Here is a 26,134-nt window from a genome sequence, read left to right as displayed (position 1 = left end):
ATAGTGTTGCAATGACTTGGAGCCATAGAAGCTTAAGGCTTCCTCAGCTATCAACTAACAGTCCCTGGATGGGTATATACAAAACAATGGGAGGAAAATCTGACCTGGTAGATTCAAAATGTGTGGTATACAATCACGAAGCCAAACTGAGTACTTTGTACTTTTATGAGGTGATAAAAAAATTAAAGCCACTGAGGGTTTCTGGAAAAGGAAATGTTTTATTGGATGGGTGGATGGGTGGTGAGATTCCTCGGAGAAAAGTAAAGAAAGAAGTGTAAGGAACAGGGGTCATGGAGTACCTGAGGATAAGAGCTCTGGGAAGAGTCATGCCTAACAAGCTGGTAAAGTGCCACTTGGCAGAGGTGGGCAAAAAAAAGCATGGCAGGCAAGGCTTCCTCTCAAAGCAGAAAAGGGCTCTGAGCTGAAACCTACTGCAATGATACAGAAAACCATGGGATGAGAATTTCAAGGCACTGGAGTTGGTGGTTGGAGTGTCACAGGAAGAAAGTTGCCGTGGGAATGGAAACAGATTGCAGAATTTCAAGGAAGGGATGGAGACACACAAATAATGCAGGCAATGCTCTAAGAAATAGGCAACTGGTCAAAAATGAAAGGTGTTGCACTCACAATAAACAGGAAAAAGGAGTTTCTCCTTTTGTTTTATGACCCATTCTCATGTAGGAAGAAAAAGTAGGAGAGTGCTCATCTGATACTCTCAGATCTGTTTCTACGGAGTAGTAGCATGGGCGTTTGCCAGCAAGATGGCAGGCTCAAGAAGGGATGGGCTCTGGAAGAGATGAAAGAAGCATTGTGATGGAGAAGTGGAGCCTTCAAATGAGAAATAAAAGAATCCCAGAGCACAGCACTGGTTAGCACAAGTTTTCTCCATACCAAGTGAACGTCCTGGAAGCAGATGAAACTCAAAACTATGATGACAAAACTATGCTCTAAGAAATAGGCAACTGGTCAAAAATGAAAGGTGTTGCACTCACTTTCCTGTGGAGAGGCTATACAATGCTTTGTCAAACCCATCCCTTTCTTACTACATTATCTAATATGTAACTGAGTGAAAGGTACCATGAGTGATATATGTACAAATGCTTTGCAAGGACAGTTTGGGGGAAATGACTCAATAAACAATAGCAGCAAGAACATAATTGTTCTATTAACTAATATTGCTGATGCTTATGATACTTTGGTATTATACACATGCTTTAGTGAATATCCTGGCATATCAATTTGTTCACACATGGCTGGTGTTTCTACAGGACAATTGCCTGAAGGGGGATTGCTAAACCATCCTTATGGCGTGTGCATGCTAGAGAGCACACAAACACACATTCAGAGAATAGCAGCTAGAGATAAGATGCAAGTATGCCGGACGGATGCCTCGAGTAGAATTCAGAGCAAGAGGTGACCGTGGGGAAGTCAGTCTCAGGGATCCTAAAGGACCATTTAATATGGTCTGACCTTGGAGTGATACAGGTATGCCATTAAAATGGTTGATCACCTAATACAGGGTGGTGGAGGCTAAGAAAGTCAGAATATGGGGGAAATTTTGGAGAAGTAGAAATACTAGAGAGTGGTATGGACAAATACTAAGATTTATGTAAAGGAGAGGGAGAAATGGAGGCTTAGAAAATTTCTAAGTTTGAGATACTTAAGATGTAAACATTTTAAAATAAGGCAGTGCTGGTGAGGTAAAGAGGAAGGGAAGATGAAGGAGTCTAAGTAGTGACTGCCACTCAGAAATAAAAGGACAATAGTGGTATTTTGATATTTAAATTCATAATTTATCATAAAGTGAAAATGAATTATCATATTCCATATTCTGCCCAAGGTGCTATTTCCTCTGAAAGAAGGTCAAGGTCCAGAACTGTGATACCTTTGGCCTTCTGGCTCTGATGATTGATTTAAAAAAAATTTAAAAAGTCATGGCTTAAATAAATCATCCAGGAGCACCAGGGGTCAGGCCCCTGACAATTTATGAGGCTTATCAGAAGAAGGGAATGAGAGTGAAGTGCATCATTAATCAGCCTACAGAGACCATGTGGGAACCAGACAAGGCAATGACCTCCCACCCTTCATTACTCTCTTGTATTCCCAGAACCCCTGGGGCACACAATCTCCTGTCCTCTTTATTGTTGCTCCTCCCACAGTTAAGAAGATCCTATCAAGGACCACAGGAAGTGCAGCACAAACTGACTTTGGGGAATTACAAATGACTAAAAACATTAAAGGGTGTTGAACTCACTATTATCCATGGAAATTAGATTTAAAACCAAAATAAAATAAAATAAAATAATAAAACAGCTTTTAAATGACTAAAGGAAAAAATGAAGTCAGCATACTTCCTAAGTGACATCACAAGTGCACATATTAGAATATATGGCACAAATAACTTTCACAAAGTGAATACACATTGCCAGGGACTCTACCCAACACAGAACATTATCTGCATCCCAGAAAACCCCTCAAGGTTCCCCCAGGAAAACCCCGTCTTTACCCTTAGTTAGCACCACAGATTAGTGTCACATAAAAATATTTGGTCCTTTTGTTCATATCTTAAATAATCTCAGCATTATTTAAAAATTTAAAGATAAAAATGATTAATATCCTTAATTGGCAATATACCAACAAAAATGTTAGTATTTCAGTACCTTAATAGCACAGTATATGTAAGGCAGTGGTGGCCCAGATAATGAGGAAGGGAAGATGGGAGAGACTAAGTAGTGACTGCCTACTCAGGAAAGAAGGGGAATAGTGGTATTTTGACACTCAAGTTCAAAAGGAGGCTTGTAACTACTTAGATAAAGGAGATGGAGAAATTGTAAGGTGGCAGTGTGAAGAGGCTCTTCGTCTCAGAAAATGAAGGGTGGAGTTGAGGTCCCTCAGTGAGCTGGTGACTGCATCCCAAGAGAGGGAGGACAAAAGCAAGGAACCAACTGGGAATGTTAACAGGGTGGTGGTCAGAGGGGTCAGCAGGGAGCCCCTCATTCCAGGAGGAAAACTAGTAGACGAAGTAGCAGCAGCCTCTTTGATTGTGATGATAGAAAGGTTAACGGAAGGAAATGATTGATAAGGAAACCCTAATGGTCAGTCTGACATCCGTGCGGCGGGAGGGGGTCAGGAGCCCCTGAGCTGACACCGCACAGCCTCCAACAGTCTCCACTAATGGCCCAACGCCATCCGCCCGCATGGGAAAGCAGTGCAGGCAACCTCCCTCTGAAGGTAAAAGATTCTGACCATTATTGCCTCATGCACATTTTTGAGATGAACAAAGAGAATTGTCTTATGGCTGGGGAGTGGAAGTACATATACACAATATTGTAAATTGTACTTCAGAAAGTTCACTGACACCCCTGCCTCCCCCCCAAAAAAAACCCTCAAATATATCCATATAGAGTAGGAGTTAAGGACTTGCAATTCACAGAAAATGTGTGTTTGAAAACACAACACACCAAATGAAGATATGTATTTAAACAGAGTAAAGACACTGGTGGGAAAATAACTCTATTTAAAGTTAGAACTCATGGCTAACTGTATGGCAGTGGGAAAAAAAAAAAAAAAACAACCCATAAATTATTGCTTAATTTTTTCATTTCCAGGATGAAAATAAGTGAGGGGGTTATAATTCTTACTCTGCCTACTTCTCAGCATTAAATAAAATAATGCCGCTATGCATAGGAAACATCAAAACATCACACTCACAGAAGTCACAATTAGTATTAAGCTTTGCCTATCACTTGTTGGTTTATTCATCCCCTTTAGAATCCAGATTTACTGCAATATAAAATAAATGAGGAGCAAGACAAGGTGTGTCTTCTTCCCTGTGTGACTACATGGGTGAGTCTTCTCTGCAATGTGGAGTTACAACTGGAAAAAAAAAAAAAAAGGAAATAGGGGTTTTATGTCCAAAAGGATTTTCCTGTGGAAAATGTAAACAGTGTAAACTATGATCTGTGCAGCTAAGAAACACCTTTAAGAGTTAAGTAAATGATAAATGACACAAGAATTATTCTTCACTTATTTTTTCACTTTTATTTTAATCCTATATTTCATCTTCTGGATATTTTTTACCCTAATCATCTGAAGGAATAAAAAAATTTTGCTGTACCAAAAAAAAAAAAAAAAAAAAAAAAAGAAAGAAAGAAAGAAAAAGAAAAACAAATGAAAAAATCACGATAGTGAAAGTCTGCTTAAGCAAAACCCAACCAAACAACCATTAGCAGAAATTTTCAGTTAACTCAATTTTTAGGAGATAATAAGGTTGAGATCAGCCTAATCAGATTTTGGTGACCACATGTTTTAGTCAGCTTTTTCGCTGCTGTGACTGAGACATGACCAGAACTAACTGTAAAGGAGGAAAGGTTTATTTGGGGGCTCATGGTTTCAAAGGTCTCAGTCCATAAGTGGCTATCTCCTTTCCTCCACACTAGAGGTGAGGCAGGATATTATGGTGGAAGAGTGTGGAAAAGGGAAGCGGCTCACATGATGATCAGTAAGGGAAGAGAGAGAGAGAGAGAGAGAGAGAGAGAGAGAGAGAGAGAGAGAGACTCCACTCTCCAGATACAAAATATATACCCCATAGCTATGTCCACAATGAACTACTTCTTCCAGCCACACCCACCTGCCTCCAGTAACCACCCAGTTAATCCCATCAGGGATCAATTCACTGATTAGGTTAAGGGTATAACCCAATCATTTCTCCTCCAAACCTTCTTGCATTGTCTCACACGTGACCTTTTAGGGGCCACATCACACCCCGCCATAACACTACAATACTAGGATATAAAGAATGAGAAGAAGAGAAAGTAAGAGAGAGGGAGAGAAAAAAGCAGAAGAGGGAGGAGAAGGAAGAGGAGAGAGAGAACAAAAATTGGAGAGGAAGAAAACAAAGTTGTCAACAATAATGGAGATCAAGAAAATACATGGGATTCTAAGCCTATACTCTCTGTATCTTTCTTCCCCACTTGTTGAGTCAGTCTCTCTTTAAGAAAGGTTAACTATTCTGTGTACTAAGGGGAATGCAAAAGGTGTATCTAATGCTGTTCCTTGTATGAAGTAACCTGCTGGTTTCAAGTGAAAGAAGTTAAACCATGTTTCTGTAGAGAATGCAGTGTACAATATATCCAAGGAAATAATATTAAGCAGTAAAAATCTAAGAATTGAGTTTGAATCAGAATCCCTAGCTTTGAATACTTCTTCCATCATTTAAAACCTGTTCCCAGAGAAATTTTCCTAAGCTCTCCAAACTTCAGTTTTGTCAAAAGGAATAATCCTAGCACCTATCATATAAAGTTCTTGTGAGGCTAAAATAATGAGAACAAATCCCTAAGCACAATACTTGATACACTCATCAAACGTTGGCAAGCATCAGGAAGCAGCACAGAGGGAAGGAGACTTTAAATATGAAGATGTCAGACTTGTCTCATTGTGACTTTGCCACCAGTTTGCTGCTCCACTTTTAAAAAGGTCACTCTCTCGTGGTTTCCTCATCTGTCTTAGAAGTTAAGGGGTGTGCAGTCCATGAGACTGACTTCACTTCTGATACCAATTACAGCTTCAAGCACTCCCCAGGACCACCCTCAGAGTCACAAATATACCAGGAGAACCCACAGAACTCACCCAAAGCTCTATTCTCACAGATTATTCAAGCTAAAGAATACAGATCAAACTTAGTGAAGGGAAGAGATTCTTGGGGTAAACTCCAAAAAGTGTTTGAGCATGGAGCTTCTAATTATGCTCTCCCAGAGGAGGTGTGAACAGCTCCCTTGGAAACAAAGTGTGACATTACACATGGAATACAGCTAACCAGGAAGTGCACCCAATCCTTGGTATCAGAGTCCTTACTAGAGCTCCATGGTCCACTGGCCTCAGTCTCTCAAGTATCCAGTTGATACTCCTAGTGCACATTAGACTTTCTGGCCAGGTGCAGTGGCACATACCTGTAATCCTAGCAGCTTTGGAGGCTGAGGCGGGGGATCACAAGTTGCTGAGCCAGCTTCAACAAATTAGAGTGGCTCTAAGCAACTCAGCAAGACCCTGTCTCTAAATAAAATATTTTTAAAAAGCGCTGGGGATATGGCTCAGTGGTTAATCACCCCTGGGTTAAAAAAAAAAAAAAAAAAAAAAAAAAGACTTTCTGGCATGGCCCAACCCTTGTAGGTAAAGAAAATCCCTCTCAGATAGGACATTCAAAAAGCTGAGAGAGTACCTCCTGGAGGTAACAGATAAAGACCCTTTCTTTGGTCAAGGTTAAATTCATTACTACAGACACTATCAAAAGCTCAGTTTTCAACATTATCACACCTGTCCAGTAGCCTTCAAACTTTTATTGACTGGAACCTACAAAAATAAATAAATTTTACATATTAACTAGAACACAAACAAATACATGTTTCATAAGACAAATACCTTTTTACTCTATGGGATATATGCTAATATTTTTGGTTGATTTTATTTGATCTTATTAAAAATATTAGTTACGTTCCACTAAATCAATGACTAATGGTTTCTAACATGTAGTTTGAAAAACATTCATCTAGAAGAGGGGTCAAGGGACTATGGCTGTGGACCAAGTCCAGCAGCTGCTTGTTTTTATAAAAAGTGATTTTATTGGAGCACAGCTACATTTATTGGTTTATTTATTTTATTGTTGGGCTGCTTTCATATTAAAATAGCTATGTCAGAGATAGTAGGCTTGCAAAGGCTAAAATATTTACTATCTGGCCCTCCACAGAAAAAGTTTGGTAACCTCTGATCTAGTGTACTGTTATGATTTATGACTTCAGGGAAATACATTTATAATATTACCTTACTTCCTTTCCAATATTTGACAAATGCAAAACCTTATGCTCACTTTTGGGTTTATAAAAATGCATGATAATGTGGTAAGTTTCAGTTTCAGGTAAAGAAGTAAATTTTTCAAAAGGGAGGTCTATAATATTGTTTTGGAAAATGACCTTTTAAAAAGGATAGAAGAATCTTGTATTTCCAGAGCCAGCTACCTAGTCAATAAGGCACCAGCTGTGTAATGCTTTAAGTCCATGATTTGTGTGTCCCAAAACCTGTGGCTGTATTACTCATTAATCAAAAAGTATTAGCAAACTCCGTCAGACAACCTGTACCTTTCAAATGTGGCAAAATGTGAGGAATTGTGTGGCATGGTAAAACAAAGCAGGAAATCCTGTTCAGGATTTAGAAGAAAGAGTTAATCTTAACAAGAGAATTATATTGAACCATGGAGGGGGACAAAACCTTCCAACACACAAATATTTGTAGGAGCTGCTCTAAAGTCCAGATCCAAACAGGGTAGTCAGGAAAACTGAAACAGAAGCAAATATATTAAGTGGAGAGGAGATAAATAGCAAACTCAAGTTCTCTGGGCATCTCTCTCATCTCTGTCATCTTCTGCTGAATATGAGGAAAAGACTAGAAAGAAATGCAAGCTGCCCCAGAGATTGAGCTACTGAGGTGGAAGGCCAGGGTATACCAGTTTTTGAAATATTGGGAGGATTGGTATACTGTAACTTTTACTCTCACTGTGTCCTGTGTTAGGAACAAAAATAAAAGCTTGGGGATCCACTGAAATTGGCTCTTTTGAAAACGAGTCCCTCTGTGTGAAGAGGTGACCACGTTGCCAGGGTTTTTTTGTATATCTAACAGGTATAAGGGACATCAGATCCTGTAGTCTTCTATTTCCCAGAAATTGATATTTCTATCAATTGACTTAATAAATTTTTAAAAGGTTACTCATTTTCTCATAGATAAAATTAGATTTTGCCAGACCCCTCTCACTCTTACTGATGCTTCTGTCTCAACAACATTCAAATCTTCTCCTCCCACCAATTTCAATTACTTGTCTGTATGCCCTGACCATTCTGTGTTTTGCCTTCAGCATCAAACCTTAATCCATCAAACTCCAAGTAGAGTTCCTTGTCCAACACATTCCTCTGTCATTCTGACTAGCTCCTACAGCCCAGGGCTGAGACAAAGATCCTTACCTAATAAGGCCGATTGATTGCAAAATGACCCCAGTTTTCTACCTTTCCTTGTAACCATGCTTCTCTCCATGACTTTGCAACTTCTCAAGAGAGGCATCCATTTTCCTTCCTTTAATCTGGGTTGGATTGTTGTCTTGCTTTTTCAACTGAATGCAGTGGAAGTAAAGTTGTACTGGTTCTACTCTCAGACCTTAAAGCCTTTTTTAAATACTTCTAATCTCTTTTTCTGAGAAGCTTGTCATCTCATAAGAACTAGTGAAGAATGAAAGACATCCACTTTGCTCCAATTAACTTCTAGACAAAACCCAACTTACCTGCCAGGCCCCAGCTGATCTACCAGCTGACTTCAGATGAGTAAAACCAGCCAAGATTAACAGAACCAGGCCCAGATAATTTGACTGGTAGACTGATAAGCTGTAATAAATGTATTGTTTTAAGTCACTGAATTTGAGAGTCTGTTACCTACAATAGCTGAAAAAGGGCAAAGGTTTTTTTTACTAAAGACAGTGTACCCCATTAACTAGTATGTTCTTTCTGTTCTTACATAAATTTGATCAATAACTCCTTGGTCTGCCAATCTATACCCAATAAATGAAATTTCTTCCTGCTAGTTTAGTATTTTACAAGTTGTTTTCCTTCACTTAAGCCACTGTGTCTCCTTCCATGAAATGTTACAGAAGGGAGAAAATGTCCCAGTTTTTCTCTAATTATTCACTCATTAGCCTGCCTATTATCAAGCACTTAATCCAGAATTAAATTAAGTTGCATTTGATAAATGTCACTACTGTTTGTTTTAACTGCCTGTTCTTAGAATGCAGGAAAAATACGGGTTGAACTTGTCTATAAAATTGTTTGCAGGCCTTTGATTTATTTGTCAAATCAAATTGAAATGAACGGTCTTTTTAAAAAAGAATATTTATTTTTTATTTTTAGGTGGACACAATATCTTTTTTTTAATATACATTTATGTGGTGCTGAGGATTGAACCCACTATCCCAGTGGCTCTATCATTGAGCCACTATCCCAGCCCCTAAAATGAATGGTCTTTAAATTTCCAAATTACTCTCCACCCAAGACTGAAAACTCTAAATAGTCATAAATATTAATTTATTCTATCTCATGTTTGCTTTTACATTCAAATAATTAATGTAAATGTCAATTAGCAGAAAATACAATTGTGTACAATCTTTTGAAGATGTATAAAAACAAAACAGAGAAAAGGCGAATCTGCATATTAGCAATTAAAACATGTCATTCATATTGTGATGTTCTTCCCTCAAACATACTTCTGTAATAAAAAAATGAATATTTAGCAACAGTGGTCTTTGACCTGTTCTTAAATAACAGTGAACTGTATCAATATCAGAGTTTTCAGATTGTTTCTAAAGTCCTTAATATAAATTAAAAGGCCTCCTCTTAAACTGAGACATGTATAGGTTTCACATCATAAAACATTAAGACCAACTCCCTTTCTTCCTTTCCTGTACAGTATCAGAGTTCATTAGATTTTATATACGTATACTCCAATGACTTCCAAGAGGAGTTTGAAGCTGCTAGATTTAAGTAGCAATGAGTGCTAAGACATGAGTATTTTTTCAAATTTAAAGATCTCTATTCCACAGTCCAGGGAATCAGGTCCATTAATTCTCAAACTAACTCTGTAAAGTAAATCATTTACAACAACTGTCATAGACTGGGTCCAAGATTAAGATGTGACAAGCTAAAACCTGTGGTTACCTTGATTATAGAAAACCCAAGTTTTTACAGATAATGGGGATTTGATAACTTCTTAGAAAAGATTCTTTAGTACCTATAAACAATTGTCTAGGGCTAGCTTGACTATACCTCAATAATTTTGCTATTTTCAAGAAAATCTTTACAGTTTGATTGATTTCTTTTAGGCAGTCTACCATAATTTGTGTGGCTACCATCAGATAACTTCTGGTGTTAAATTGAGACTATATTATTCAACAAATGAGCAAAAGCTATTTTATGCATGATTATAGTTCATCACTGTCATAATAATCTAGAGGAGTGATTTTTTAAAATGAAAGCAAAATTCACTAAGTTGGCATACACTAAAATTATTACAATCATATTAGGTTGTGATTAGATAAAACCAAGTCAGAAACAACTAAAATAAGCTACTACAGAACATTGCATCGAACAGAAAAGCTAAACTTTAACAAGGCTTTAATCACTATGCCAAACGTCCCTTCAGAAAGTTGTTTAGGTAATAGTTCTTTTCTCTCCTCATAATCATTGAGTCCTATAAGGTCATTAGTATTATATAGTATTTCAGGCACAGTTTCGCCAGTGTTATGGTTTGGATCTGGAATATTCCCCCCAAAGCTCATGTGTTCAGAACCTGGTTCCAATGCAGCAAGATTTAGAGGTAGGGCTTTTAGGCAATGATTGGATCATAAGAGCTCTGACCTCAATAGTTAGATCAATGCATTGATAGCTGAATGGACTGGTGGGAGGTTGGACCTAGCTGGAGGAAGTAGGTCACTGGAGGTATGCGCTAAAAAGGTTCTCTCTTTCTTGCCCCTTCTACCTCTGTCCGTGCTTCCTGCCTGCCATGAGCTGAGCAGCCTTCTTCTGCCATGTCCTTCTGCCATGATATTTCTACCTTGGACCCAGCCAACCATGGACTGAATCCTGAAACTGTGAGCCAAAATAAATCCTTCCTCTTCTAAGCTGTTCTTGTCAGATATTTTGGTCACAACAACAGAAAGCTGGCTAACACAGCCATTTAAACTAGCAATATGACTGTGCAAGTTATTTGCCTTATTATATAAGGTATTTATGAGAATTGAATATTATAAATTACATAAAAAGCTTACTCCAGTTCTGAGAAAATATTAAGCATTTTGTATGTATGAGCTATGATCATCACTAAAAAATACAAAAACCACTTTCTTGTTTATTCTATCTTATATATCATAATATATTCTTATCTGATTAATTAGAATTTCTATAAATGGCCTGACATTAAGGACTTCAATTCATCACTGCATTTCTTAGGTCTAAACCAGGACCAAGCATAGAGGGAGTGCCATACATATTTATTGTTGAATAAATAAACGAATATATACTCTTTGTCCCGAGTAGTTACCTGGATTTTTCACTTCTTTGCATCATATTAGACCTCCCATGACTTGACTTAATTTGCTTGACTTTTAGCATGTTCTGCCTGGAACCTCATAAAGTGAGGGACAGTCTATAATGTCTGCTTCAATCTTTACTCTTTATCTTTTGTTCTTTCTTTCTCAAAGTAAAAACCTTGTTGTTGTCAGTATAGTCTTTGTGTTATAAGAGCATCCTCTGGGCATTCTTCAAGAGAAGGTCTGCTACTAGTCAGTTCTCCTAATTCTCCTTTAGGAGAATGTCTCCTTAGAATGTCTTTATTTTCTCTTTATTCTTGAAGGGTAGTTCCACTGGTATAGGATTTAATTTTAACAGTTCTTTTCATTTAGTTTATTAAGATGAGATGCTGTGCCTCTTCTTTCTGGTCCATGTTTTCTGAGGACAAATCCATTTAATCCAATTTTTTTTTCCTTTTTTACATAATGTATTATTTACTTCTGTCTTTTAAAAAGTTTTTTCCTTGGTCTTTCACTTTAAGATACTTAATTATGTTGTCTTTAGGTGTGAATTTCTTTGAATATATTTTATCTGTGGTTTGCTCAGTTTCCTGACCAGTAGATTTATGTGTTTTGCCAAATTTTGAAAGTTCTCATCCATTATTTTTCTCTTGCTACTTCTTCATCCCACTTGACTGTTTTCCTGTGGGCACTCCAATTATGCCCATTTAGATCTTTTGTTATTATCCTATATGTTCTTGTGAATCTGTTCATTTTTTTTCAATTCATTTACTGTTGTTCAAATTGAGTAAATACCATAGATTGGTGTTCAAGCCCACTGATCCTATCCTCTCATTACTGCTCTATTTTTGAGACTACATAATTAGATTTATTTTTTAAATTTTCAATTATGTATTTTCTACAATTTTCACTAAGTATTTCTATATAACTTCTACTGCTTTGTTGGGATTTTCTTTTTCTTTCCTTTCCTTTTTTTTCTTTCTTTGTACCAAGAGACTTTGTAATTGATTGTTGAAGCATTGGTATGATGATTGCTTTAAAATATTTGTTAGATAATTCTCACACCTGAATCATATTGGTATTGATATCAGTTGATTGTCTTTTCTACTCAGATTGCATTTTTTCTGATTTTTTTATAAAACAAAGAATTTCAATTTTCTCATGAATAGTTTGGCTATTACATAAGAAAACTATTGATCCTACTTAAAATTTCTATTTTAACATTTTTAAATTTTTTTTTAGTTATACATGGACACAATATCTTTATTTTGCTTATTTATTTTTATGTGGTGCTAAGGATCGAACCCAGTACTTCACACCTTAGAGGCAAGTGCTCCATAACTGAGCTACAACCCCAGTCCCTGTACATAGGTTTTAACTACTTTTGTGGACTTTGGTTTGATTTTCAGGGATCTTGCGATGCTGTTCAAGGTTGCTTTTTTCCACTGGTGTTGCTAAAGCTCCTGCTCAGTGTGACTCTAGGTCTCCTCTGAGGGAACTGTTTGCCCTCAGCTGCCTTGGATATAAAGATTTTAATTTAAGTAGTGAAACAATGAATTTTTATCTTAGAACTTGGCATATGTATGTGTGTGTGTGTGTGTGTGTTTGTGTGTGTTTGTGTGTGTGTACATGTGATATTTTAAGAAGTTTTTTTCTCTACCTGAAAGTGATATTCTTCTACATATTTTTCTAAAAATTTTAAAGTTTGCCCTTTACAATTTTGATTCTTGACACTGCCAAACTGTTTTTTAAACCATGATTTTAAAGATTCATTTCATCTGCTTAAATTGACCAAATTTTATACCTGCTGTTATCACTGTGCATTTCTTTGTGATTTCCTGTGAATTTATAATTATTTAAAAAAAAATAACAAGTGAAAAATCCTCTGTGTTTCAATAAATAGTTCTCAATAGACAAAGTGAAAAATTAATGGAATAAGAGAAGTTATTCCCTAGATGTATCACCACAAAGAATGACTGTCTCAAATATATGAAGAGTTCCTACAACTTAATGAGAATAAAATGAACTAGTATTCAAAATGAGAAAAAGATAACAGGAAAGTTAAAAATAGAAAATTGACCTAAGTTAAAAGTTGACAATAAAAATCCCTGGAAATCAAGGAAATGCAAATTTAAACAGTAGTGATGTACTAATTCTTACTATTGTCTAAACTAATTCTCATCCAAAATAAAAAATATGTGATCTTAAAAACTAAGTGTAGGTGAGCTTGTAATGTAGATTCTTTCTAAGAATAGAAAACATCAATTTTTCTAACTTAGGATGAGTTCAAAGAATTTAAATCTCAATGCACAAAATATGGCAACTAATTTTAATCAATATCAAATGATTACACAATTATCTACTTGCAAAAATTTGAGTAATTATTTAAATTTTACTTAAAAGTTATCACTGAATATTACATTTATAACATTCAAATACTAGTCATTGTAGTTTGTACTATTATAAGTTTCTAGCACTTAAACATTTGAAAAACAAAACAGTTTTATTATATTTCTATTGGTTTGCTGAATTATGATGACAAAGTAAGAAAAATTAATAACAGTTTTGATTTAGTAGAAACAGCTACAAGATTGAATATTTATTAGAGAAAACTGGAAACTGGTTGGCTAATTTGTCAGATAGTTGGGACATGAAGAACAAAAGGTAAGACTTGTGATAGATGGCTGAATGTGACTGATATTTTGAGTGGGAGACAGCCTGGTAATACAGCTCTCAAGATGTTAGAGGATAAACGTGCTGATCTGCTTTACCAGTGACCAGAACAGATGTTTTCTTTATTATGCAACAAAATTGGATAACTTTAAAGAAATGAAGCAGCTCATCAAAGTAAAACTTTAGAAGCACCAAGATAGTAAAATGCCATGTTTTATTAAATGTTAAATGACTAATAGCAGCAACACTCTCAATACTAATTTTTCAATGGTGCTTGGAAGAAATATATGTTATACTCTTAAATCTTACCTTGGATTGGATCATGCTTTAGACTAGAATTTTCCCTGGGCTCTCAGTAATCCTAATTGATGTCATCACTTGGAAAATGACAGGAAACTGAAGGAAATAGTCTCTGTTTGGGGTTTGATGTAATCTACTTTTTGAAAAGCCTTGGTATCCTGTTTTCTTTCAAGTATGTCAGAGCAAGAAGACTAATATACTTTAGAAAGCTGTTATAGACCACAGATACCTCTCTGGCTTAATAAGGAAGGCACACTTACATATGTGAGTGGGAGAAAATATAAGAAGTATGGGCTTCCAGTGCCACAGTTTAAATCACAAGACAAGTTAGTAACTTTTGTTTCTCTTTTGCCCAAATCTGGAGCACTTTGCAACCAAAGGTAGAGTGGAAAAGAGGGAAACTGCATAGAGAGGAAGAAAACTACCTTTCTTTGAGGTCTTCATGAAGTAACTTGTATTTAGTACTCTCCAGCTAAACCCACTGCAGCTAACATCACTAAGAAAACTGAAGTCATGGAGTAGAAAGTATTTGCAACATGTTATCATCAATGAAGGATGAGTGCCCAAAATATGTAAAAAATTCTTACTAATCAGTATTTAAAAGGCAAATCAATTTTTTAAATGGGCCAGGGTTCACTGTATTTTTTTTTTTTTTTTTAGGAGAAGAAAAATAGTCATGTTTGGCTTGCATCTGCTAAAGAGCACCTCGAAGATACAGCTTTTTGATGGCAAACATACTGGCTAGATCCTCAAAGCCAGGGCTGGCCCTCCCACTGCACTGCAGGTAGGAGGGGTATCTCTGTTTCCAGCCTGGGCCTTTTCCCAAAGCCACTGATGCATAAACATTTTGAACAAAATCTAAATGATGATAAACTGGGGAAAGTGCTAATGTAGACATGGCTTGGCCTGGCTCCTGACTCGGATAATCTGAATCCTGTCAACATTATTAGGAATTCAACCTACTCAGTTTCCTAATGGGGTTAGATCAAACACATTCCAGAAGTCAGAATGCAGCACAGTAAACACGTGAAACGAGAGAGCTGATTTGGAGACCTGATCCAACACACCACTTGATCTTCTCATCCATTTCCCAAACACTCAATAGGTTACAGAAAGGAATAGTAGCTAATGCATGAAAAGTGCTTTCTGAAATCACCAACACTTATTTTCCCAAGATGAAACTTTATTTGGGGCATCAAGCAACATATTAAAAGAGGTGAGTCATGCACTATTCATGTCCTTAATTCCATAATTTTACATCAGATATTCTGTCCTCTTAAAAAGGGCATACAGTGAGCAAAGATGAGAAGCAGATATGCTTTTATATATAAACCTATCAATACAGTGCTTAAGAGATTTCTTCTTTAGACTTCATTTTTTCTTCCTTAAAAGGCTGGTAGGTTTTATTTGGGGAAACTAAAACAACTAGCTCTTACACTGAGGATGAGGTTTCTCCCCAGAGTTATTTATGAAATAATGCAGCTGCCTTTTTCCTTAAAGGGATTCTTGTCTTCTGGAATTCCCTTCACCAGTGGATCTTCTCCAGAACGTTCTTCGATATAGTTCTTTATTTCTTCAGAACACTTAGACACCTGATGTACAGAAACAAAAAAATAAAAAATAAAATAAATAAATAAATAAATAAAAGAATTAGTTCAGAAATGTTCAAACTTTATCAACACCTTTTAGTGAAATTACTATAGTTGTATAAGCCAGCTTTACTTTTTAAAAATTTATATTTGTATATAATTTCTATACTAGACACTTAATATTTTTATTCTATTCTATTTGTATACAAGATACAATCTATGTCAATATAGTTCTTACTATTGGTCAAGATCAAAATGTTTCAAAGTCACTGTATTAAGTAAATCATCCCTAGGAATTTGTATCCATTATGCCTCATATGAGTTCCTTCCTAGGTTAAAACATAATTTTGACATGTTTACCATATTTTGGGAACTCAAACATATTAACCTTTAAAATTTTCATGATAATGAAGAAATGCAGCAGGAAATAATGCCCAGTTTTGGCGTGTGTCATGCCTCAATTCTCACTCAGTGGTATGTGCCCTGTCTGGAATTTCACACAGTGACAGCAGCATTAGGGAAAACCACTCTGGGAAGGGTGGAGTTGCCCACATAGCTCATTCTGTGTCTCTGTTCATAGTCCCTTCCTGCTGCATAAAGGCAATAATCATAATAAAAGGCTTATTAAGCTTATCTGAAATTCTTGGGTTCATGTAATCAGTTTAAACTTTTTCTGCAATGAAAAAAGGATTGAATAGTTTCTTCAAAAAGTTTATCCTTAAAGGACAGTTTGAAAGAGTTTACACACACACACGGAATAAATAGGAATGAAAAGAGAAGAATTGATGTCTTAATAAATGTTTATATTCCTGGTAAGAAATTAGAAGTAAAAACTGTAGATGCTTTAACCAATTGCACTGGAGATCTATTGAAAGCAGGCGAATATCCCCATTGAATTTTTTAGCTAGATTAGTAGCTTCAAATTATTTTAATGGCTATCGCTATAACATGTTTTCATATGCATCCCAAAATGTACATAATAATTTACTTATAAATAAGTGCAGATACCACAGTGTTAATATATTATACATAATTTTAAAGCACAAATGATAATTATGGAAGTATGAAATTTAAAACTTGACAAAAATAAAAATTTCATTATTTCACTTACAAACCCCAAGGGTTATTCTTTGCATAGCAGAGTGGAGGTCACTGATTCAAAATTTAAAACTAGGTGATACAACTTAAAATATACTTATGTAACTTTTTTACAGCAAAATAAAATCTTTTCAAGGACCATTCTTTCAGATAATATTTGCTCTCAATTGTTGCTGCCATTCATAGGGTGTGTTATTATAAATAAATTATCAGAATTGATGAAGCAAGTGGCTATAACCTGGAGTCTGTGGCCCCGAAGAAATTTCTAGATAAGATTCAAGTTCACATTATATTTGTTCTTATAGAGGCTTTTTCATTAGGTTTCAAAAGAGGTCTGTAATCTCTGAAAGTGAATTATTGTTCCTCTGATACATTTCCATTCATGATCAAGGGAATATGTTTGACCAACATTCTAATTAACTAGAGCCAGATGTAACTTGTGAATTTGTCTCCTTGGCCTGAACAGAGCACAGAGCTCAGATGTTAACAGTCGAGTAACAAAATAATAAACTGGGCATCAGGAAAAGCATTTTCAAGTATCTGCCTTATCACTCTCAGTGGTCTTATGTAAGGAACTGGTCAGCTGCTCCGACACTCAGGTTTTTGTTTTTCATTTGTTTTTAATCCTTAAAGTGAAGTAGTTGAATGGTCTCTAGCAGTCACAACGCTAGCCTAGTACTAATACTCTATAATTGACAGTGCATAATAAAATAGATTTAAATATTTTTATTAGGACTTAGACGTTTCTGCCTTGTCTAGCAAGCCTAACCCTGAAGTTTTCTCTTCCTCTGGCATACAACTGGAGTTGGGAAACTGACTTAACAGGGCATGTCTTAAGGGGTAGTGGTGTCTGGCAGGGAGAAGCTGCTAAGGAATGATGCTTGTTTTCTACATTGTCACTTGCCTGATATCTAATTTGAAATATGAAATAAGTAAAACAGACTTGTTTCTTTTTTCCCCTTATAGTTCTGCATAGTGATACCAAATATTAAGATATCGCAACTTTTCACAGGCAATGTATTATTTCAATATAAGCAATTCTGTTTAATTCGTAATACTAAGTGGTAAAATCAAGGTGGCCAACACTTGCTATACTGGGGGATTTGCCTTGAGTGAAATGAGACCCTTCAAGAAACAAGCTTATTAAATGGGTCCTGTTTATCCCTATGAACATTGGCATTTTGAAAGTTTCAGCATAGAGAAGAAGGACATCCCATTGCAAATTCTAGGAGGAGCCAAGATTTGGAATTAGGAAGTAGAAGGTTAAGTTTGTGGACAAAAAAAAAAAAAAAAAAAAAAAGTGTAAAAGTAAAACTAAAAAAAAAATCTTCCAATCATCACAGATTGAAATAGAATATGAAGAAGAATGACAATATTTATAAGATTCGCTTCATTTCCATTCTTTTTCTTAAATTTTTAAAGTATTAAATGATAAATAAATAAAATCAGCTCAAAACATTCTTGCTATAGAGAAAAGATTAGATAACTTCCTTTAAAAAAGAAAAATCTATCCAAAAGCTTTCTTCTCCTGTGCCACAGATTGCTTGATGGTATATAAAGGGAAGAAAGATTAGTTTCCTAATTAAGGTTCCCATTACCAGTACGAAATTGAAGTAAAAGCTACAAAACTTGACACCTCAGAATACAGAGGCATAAGTTTTAGATGAAATAGTAATCCCTTCTCAGTCGTGTCTAAAATTTTTTAATGGTGCTCATATACATCTCAGTAGAGATATAATTATTTATAAATAAATACAGATTATACTGTATGGACCCATTATACATACTTATAAAACTGGATATTATAAAGACATGGGATTTACAAATAAATAAAAACAGAAACTCGGACATTTTGTTTCCAGTGGACAAAACTATCACATCTCTGAAGACCACTGGTGAAATTCAAAATTAGGTGAAGCAGTTGGAAGACTTTAAAATGTGGTTTTAGAAAAATTCAAATACCATTCTTTCCAGAACCAACTAGCCATCGTCATTTTCCTATAGCTGGGTTTTTAAAACCAACTGCTGTTTAGTTCAATGCAAGATTCCTTGTCTGTTTTCCAGGTACAGGCTCCTTCACTGTTAGGCATTTGGCTTAATGCGACATTCTTCATCAGGTCCTTGCTCTCCTCTACCTCCTATCCCTCACATCCACTGGCAGTTCCCGGGCACTGCTAAAGTCTTAAAGAGAAGCTGCAAGAATAAATACAAACTTCTTGTTTTATTGCAACTAACTAGGAAAAGCACACCCTCCTTTATTTCAGAGAGGGAAGTATTCTGGAACAGACACACTTACTTACCTGTTGTCTCTGCAGCTTCACTTCTTTGCGAAGTTGCTCAACTTCCATCTTCAGCTTTTCTTTCTCTGGCAAATCTTCGATGTGAAGGGCAGGCATTTTTGCTCCAGCCCTGGGCCCAGGGAGAGCTCAGGCAGTGGAGCGGCTGGAAGTGCTGTGAACCAGGGCGCCTCCCGAAATAACTGCGGGCGCTGGCCTCCCGCCAGCCAGCGCAGGACGTGACTGCCTCCCAGCGCCGCCGTCCCCAGCTCCCCGGGGGCTCGGCTTCCTCCGGGAGGCCTCCTCACGCCAGCCCTTCCTAGAGTCCAGGGAGCCTAAGCTTTTTCCCAGTCCCTATAACCCCCGAGGGCCTGCCCCGGGAACTCAGTTAGGGTCAGTCTGGAGTCAAGGTCGGATCAGCTTCCAGCAGCAGGATCCCGCAGCAGGGATGCTGGTGGACTTGCCACGCCCGGCCGCCAGGGACCCACTGGACTGGGCACAACAAAAGTTTTACTTTTTGTTCTTTTTTTTTTTTTTTCCTTATCCCTTTCGAAGTCACATCCGGGTTTTGTTTGTGAAACAAGGAAAAGAAAGACACTGCCCAATACTTAGGAATTACCTCAGAAATCTAAAAGGTTAAAAACATAGACCATACCTTTAGTGCTCACCTCAAGGGAAAAAAAAAAAAAAAAAAAAAGATTGAAATCACTGTTGGTGTCAATATGCCCTTTTGCAATTGAATCTTTCATTCATCTTTTAATGGATATTTTGTTCTTTTAGCAATGCTGCAATAAAAAATTTTGTTTCTATATTTTGAATGCTTCTTCTCTGTCTTTCTGAATCTGTCTTTCCTTTTTCCTCTCTGGCCCATTTTGTTGTCCATAATGTTTTTTTTTTGTTTTGTTTTTGTTTTTTGTTTGTTTTTTTCTGTATCCTTACTTGGCCAAAGGGCAAAGGAGCTTTGAGATTCTTTTAAAAGGACACTAATCCTGTTCATGAGGGCTCCACCCCATGACCTCCTCCCCAAACCATCTTAATTTCTAATATTGTTGCTTTGGGGTTAGAAATTCAACATATGAATTTTGAGGAGACATGAACGTTTAGGCTAACCCCCCATTAAATTGTGAAATGCTTAAGATGAAGGAGCAGATGACTAATAATGGCAATGAGGAGGGGAGCAGGGGAGGAATGGAAGAACTTTAGATAGGGCAAAGGTGAGGGAGGGGAAGGAAGGAGGCAATGGGGTAGGATTTATGGTGTAATGAGTTAGACATCATTATCCTAAGTACATGTATGAAGACACACGAATGGTGTGAAAATACTCTGTACCATCAGTCACTTGGAAAATTGTGCTCTATATGTGTTATATGAAATGAATTGCATTCTGCCATTGTCTATAACAAATTAGAATAAATAAATAATTTAATTAAAAACAAATATTAAAAAAAATATATCAAACTGTTTTCCCAAATGGTTGCATACAGATCAACTGACAATTCTAGTTTCTCCACATCCTCATTTTCAGTCTATTTGTGTCTATGAATCTAAGGTGTGTTTCTTGTAGCTAGAATACTGTTTTTAATCCAATCCGTTTTTAATGGGATATTTAATCATTCATTCACAGTGTAATTATTGATGGCTGCTAGCAATAAATCTGTCTTTATTTGGGGGAAAAAAAAAGATAAAGGAGCAGAGATTCTGACTTTAAACCCCTGCCTGTTGAGAACTTACAGTAATCTGAGAAAAAAAAATCACCTACTATGTGCATGCTTGTCTTGTCATTTCCCACAGGTGCACTTTGAAATTATCACATCTTTTCTGCTACTAACAGAATTTCTGAAAAACTAATGAAAAAAAATATGTGAAAGAACTTTAAAGTTTAAAAAGACCTAACAAATATTGATATTTTAAAATTATTTTGTTGTTTTTACAATAAAAATAATTATTGGTAAAAAAAAAAAAAAAGACACTGCCCAGCAGGAAATAATGGTCATTCACCTCTCCAAGAGTTTTAAAAATGCACAGTATATGACTTTTCCATATATATACTGAAAAGTTACATACTGATGTGAACGCTGGAGAAAAAGCCCAACGGAAAATTCAAACTCAGCTGGTATTCAGTTGATGTGCCTCCGTCTATCCCATGAAAGGCCTAAAAGGAATTTTATACTCTTGAGAGGAAAAGGAGCTTATTAGCTTGTGAACAATATTTACAACTTGCATGGAAATTTTCTGTCATTAAATAAGTGTCTGCACCTTCAACAAGAGCTTTTGTTTTTTCGTGTGGAGAATGTTCTGTGATCCTTAGAGGTTAAAGAACTGGTATGGGAAGACAGGCATGAATCTCTCTACTCTTCCATCCCCCAAGGCTGGGGCAATGCTTTGACATTGAGGATTTTGAATTCCTGGCTCAGACATTTCCTGGATATAGGCAGTAGAGTCATTTAATATGGGTTTCTCCACTTTCTGGAAATTAATGTTCATCTAGTTGCCACTTTGTATGGTCAGCAAGTGTCTGTTGTGAAAACTGTTTACATGCAATGGGAACTTTCTCTTTGACTATAAACTAAAACCTAATAGTACTCAAAAGACTGGAAGAAAAATAAAATATAAATGTAAGAAATCTTCCCATCAAATATTTCTCTCTCTCTCTTTCTCTCCAGAGGCAACCTGGAGAGAAATCAAATTCATGTGTTTTTCACTTGGAGGCATTAACTGAATATTTCAGGGCACTTGAATTTAGCACAGTTTTTTTTCCCTGTTTAGTAAACAGAAGCTCCACCCACTTATCCTTAATGTCTATATTAGAATGAAAAGAATGATGAGCTATTTATTGAGCACTACCCAGTTGTAGTCCCAGCTCTGCCCTTGGCCACCATGAGAAAAGTCATTTAGATTTTACTGGGTTTTGGTTTCTAGTTTATAAAATATATGATAGAGCAGGGGAGAGGGTGAATTCACCAAAGTATATTATATCTCTAAAAGTATTTATATGCCTAAATATGATAAATCACTTCCACAAAGAATATATTTAGTAGCTTTATTTTCTATATTTAACATAGAAGTCATAAAAATAAAAGTATTCTATAAAAATAGAAGGTTTTGGGGGGGGGAGGGGAATTGAACTCAGCACTCAACCACTGAGCACATCCCCAGCCCTATTTTTATTTTATTTAGGGACAGGGTCTCACTGATTGCTTAGTACCTCACAGTTGTTGAGGCTGACTTTGAACTCGAGATTTTCCTGCCTTAGCCTCTCAAGCTGTTGGGATTACAGGCATGGGCCACCATGCCTGGCTAAAATAGAAGCATTTTTTGAAATAATCTAATTACATACATAGATATCTATAAAGCTATATTGGTTTTTGGTTCTTTAACTTTTTCCACAGTATTAAGAGACTTACATTAGAGAAAACTAGCATTAGTCTACTGTTTTTTTAAACTTTGTATTATCAAGCAATTCACAGTAAACGTCTTATTAAGTAATTAATCTAAAATTGATTATAAAAGGTTGAGATCTCATGTTCACACAGCATTCTGGAAACTGTCTTCTTCTTTGATTTTTAAATAGTAAAATAATGCAGACTTTGTTTTCTAAACAAAAGGGTATATACTCCCCCATTCCTTAGGCATTATAGTTTATCTTCCAGAGAAGAATCATGGTAAGCAATTGCTATCAACAAAATTCAAAACTTTTGAGTAAGCTTTGTATTTGTTTTTGTTTTTTTCTTCAGTGCTAAGGATCAAACCCAGGGCCTCCTGCATGGTAGTCTAGTGCTCTAGAATTGAAGATGCATTCCCAGCCCAGAGTAAATACAATTTTTGAATGAACAAATTTTAAAATTCATATTAGTTGTGTCTAACTTTTTACTTATATTTTACATATTATTCCTAATGAAAATAATTTTACAAAATAATATGAGTATAATATGAAACCTCTTGGACCAAATATGATAAGTGTAACCAGAAATTAACTTATTAGGTATCCCACTGTTTTTAGATAAATTTGCTTAAGAAAAGTAAAAGTAACAATCTTCATTTTTAAATTAGAAGAGCAATGATCACAACATTTTTATTTTGGCGTGAAATAAGGAGGGAAACATTTCTTTTTTACTATTTTCCTAATTTATTAAGTACATTACTAAAAATTCATATGAAAAAATTCTACATGAAAATATTGAAAGAAGTTATGTTGGATTTGATTTAATATTAAATCAGGCTAGAAAATCACTGTTCTGGTCTTATTTTATCTTGTATGTTTGCCAGGCACACATTTTGTCTCCCTCCTTTTCATGGATATAAACTAGATTACCCCTCAAATTCTGCATTCTTACATTTATAAAATAGAAACTGTTTAGAGGTCATTAGAATGATAGTTTAAGGATGTATTTAACAAACATTTGATGCGGTTTTAGTTCATTTGATTTGGATTTTTATCACATGTCAATTTCCAGGAACTTGGTCATTTCTTAAGATTCCTTTTCTGGGTAGAGATGATGTCAGGTCACAGGATGATCTGGGTCTGATGCTCCTGTTACCTCAACAACTACTTATAGTTTACAATACCAAAATGATTGATCAGTTTTTTTCCTACAAGACCTTACTTCCCATCATAGATAATTGTTCATTCTCATTGTTCAGTTGACTATTTTCTTCATGTTAAAAACATTCTTTTAGGAATTTAGGAAGTTTGAGTTAAGTTTTGTTTTGAAATCTGGCCTAAATCAAATCAGTCCAAATAAAAATAACAGGAGGGCATTTTTTGTTTATTTTTTGAGTTGAACTTGAACTCACCTACATGTGCAAGTATGTGCAAAGTAATCGCAAACTTCAAGTAGTTTAAATGATATATTGTAATATTTATAACTTGTTCTAACTAATGATACCAGAAAGTTTTGTTGAAGAGCCAATTGCTATGGTTGTGCCAGGCGTATTTTTGGTTTCCTTGGAGTCTTACCTCATTCCATTTAACCCAGTAACCAGTGGCCCTGAAATAACAACTTCTGAACAAAATAGTCTTTGGCGGTGATAGCTGTGCAATCTCTGGGAGTCATGATTTAATGGACAGTCTTTCTCTATACTTCCTTCCTATGATTTCTCTCTTACTCAAAATTCTGCTGACAATCTGTTTTTTAGCAATAAGAATTTCACCCTACTGTTGATTTAATCATTAATTAAGCCATAAGAATTTTGAATTCTTCAGTATAAGCAATGCACAAGTACTGAGCTTGCCTGTTTTTAACTGAATTAAATATTTATGAGGTCAATTAAATTGTAGAGACAGTTTGTTAGCTAGTATGGCAGTTTCAAAGATGAAGAGGGCTTCAGGCTTGGGAAATGTACAATACAACATTGAAATTAAGACAACCATACAAATCATAATAACAGAAAATAATGTAATGTTAAGTGACTTAAGAGACACACAAAATACTCTTGAGAGAGTGATGAACATCCAATCTCAGAAGAAGAGAATAATTTCAAAGACTGAAATGAGATGGAGTAAAGAGACCTTTCAGGTGGAGGGGTCAGTATGGCCAAGTTTCAAATGGGGAAATACAGGATCATGTCAGGGACTGTGTGTTCACTACTATAAGTCTACTGGGCTTACAATAATGAAGGACATTTATTGAGGCTTTTTCTATATGCCAGTTTCTGATCTAAAGGGTTTCGGATATCCAAGTATAGATAATGCCTCATTTTATACATGAAAGAAGAAAAAAAAGGAGTTTCACAGAGTTGAAATTGCTTATCCAAAGTCCTCAATAAAGTAGAAAAGAGTGTTTTAACTGAGAATCATCAGGCTCCCAAATCTACCTCCAGTTGGAAGATGAAAACTAGAGATTAAATTGGTTAGGACTACACTTTAGATGTTACTGAATTCAACAGCATTGAATTTGTGTTTATTTTCATCAGAAAAAAAAGGAATATATGAAACACTTCTCTAAACACTAACTTCCAGATGGGAAACTCTTAGAGGCAGACCACAATTAAATAAAATACATAGAATGCTAGATGGTGATGGGTGCTATGAAGGAAAATAAAGGGGGAGGGAGCAAAATAGGAAGTGCTAGTGGTGGGTGGGAGGAATTTAAATAGAAGAGTTATTCTCAGGAAAACAGAGATAAGAGAATCCATGGTTTATCCTGGAATCCCTTAACACCCAAAGCACATTTCATGAAGATATGTGGTGGAGTGTACTGCTATTTAGCCAGAAACACAGTCTTGACCTGAGTATTTAGCCAATTCTCATCTTTGAGGCATTATTTTCTCCATTTCAAAATGAAGGGGTTGGACAAGAGTCTTTGAGAGCCAAATTTGGGAAAACCTTCAGACTCCCTTCCAGACTAAATAATGGATGGTATTTATCTTGTTTTTAAAAGATGACAGCCAATTAAAATTTGAGTATTCTGATGACCGAAGAAGCATCCAGAATAGCATTGCAAATGGGAGGCAGTAAGAGAGAAACACAACAAAAATTTCTGAGTTGAAGTAATGATATTTGTCATTTGTTACAGAAGCAGAGGCAAGTTAGGAATAGCAAATTTTCTATCATTTGCCTTCACCTTTCTTTCTGTAAAGGAGATTACTAGTGAGGGTTTTCATGGGGATGGGATGAAGTAGCAAATACCTTAAAGAATTCTGAAATGTTACCTTGTTTCTTTCGTAGTAACAATACTAGTTAACATTTATTGGGTCTCACTGTGGGCCAGGAAATATGCTACATGTTATAGTTGTTCTAGTATATTATTTAAATCCCATAAGAGTAGTTAGAACCATTATCATCTTCAATTTCCAGTAGAAGAATTGCATTATGGTTTGGGCATGAGGTGTCCCCAAAAAGTTCCTGTTAGGTTATTCAGAAGTAAATGACTAGGTTATAAGGGCTGTAACCTAATTATCCTAGTTTGAATGGATGATTCAAACTAGATGGTGGTCATAGGCAGGTGAGGGGCATGACTAGAAGAGGTGGGTCACTGGGGGTATGCTCTGGAAGGGTTGTTCTCTGTAGCCCCCACGTCTGCTTTCTGACCCCACCAGGAGCTGAGGAGCTTTTCTCTTCTGGGCCCTTCTCCCAGGATGTTCTG

At 36.0% G+C, this 26,134-nt stretch overlaps 1 protein-coding gene and 1 long non-coding RNA gene across 2 annotated transcripts in view; one reads left to right on the top strand and one right to left on the bottom strand.

Annotated features, from left to right (window-relative positions):
* LOC139705783 (uncharacterized) overlaps window positions 1–26,134 on the top strand; it is a 37,707-nt gene that overhangs the window by 10,025 nt on the left and 1,548 nt on the right. The window contains exon 2 of the long non-coding RNA XR_011707606.1: window positions 14,747–14,870. This is a non-coding gene — a long non-coding RNA (uncharacterized lncRNA). The remainder of the gene's footprint in view (window positions 1–14,746; window positions 14,871–26,134) is intronic.
* On the bottom strand, window positions 15,249–19,536 carry Gng11 (G protein subunit gamma 11). Its single transcript, XM_071612389.1, has 2 exons — window positions 19,074–19,536; window positions 15,249–15,678 (listed from the first exon to the last, which is right to left on the bottom strand). Exons 1-2 carry the CDS (start codon window positions 19,167–19,169, stop codon window positions 15,553–15,555), a joined length of 222 nt encoding a protein of 73 aa, XP_071468490.1. The 5' UTR covers window positions 19,170–19,536; the 3' UTR covers window positions 15,249–15,552.

Source organism: Marmota flaviventris, chromosome 1 (genome assembly GCF_047511675.1).
Source record: "Marmota flaviventris isolate mMarFla1 chromosome 1, mMarFla1.hap1, whole genome shotgun sequence".
Classification (NCBI taxonomy): Eukaryota; Metazoa; Chordata; class Mammalia; order Rodentia; family Sciuridae; genus Marmota; species Marmota flaviventris.
This window is presented reverse-complemented; position numbering and strand designations above follow the sequence as displayed.

Bases quoted from the DNA above. Each gene is read 5' to 3' on its own strand.
- Gng11 (XM_071612389.1), bottom strand. From the start codon at position 19,169: ATGCCTGCCCTTCACATCGAAGATTTGCCAGAGAAAGAAAAGCTGAAG. The intron at 15,679-19,073 runs GTAAGTAAGTGT...TCTGTACATCAG, and splicing joins TGAAGCTGCAGAGACAACAG to GTGTCTAAGTGTTCTGAAGA.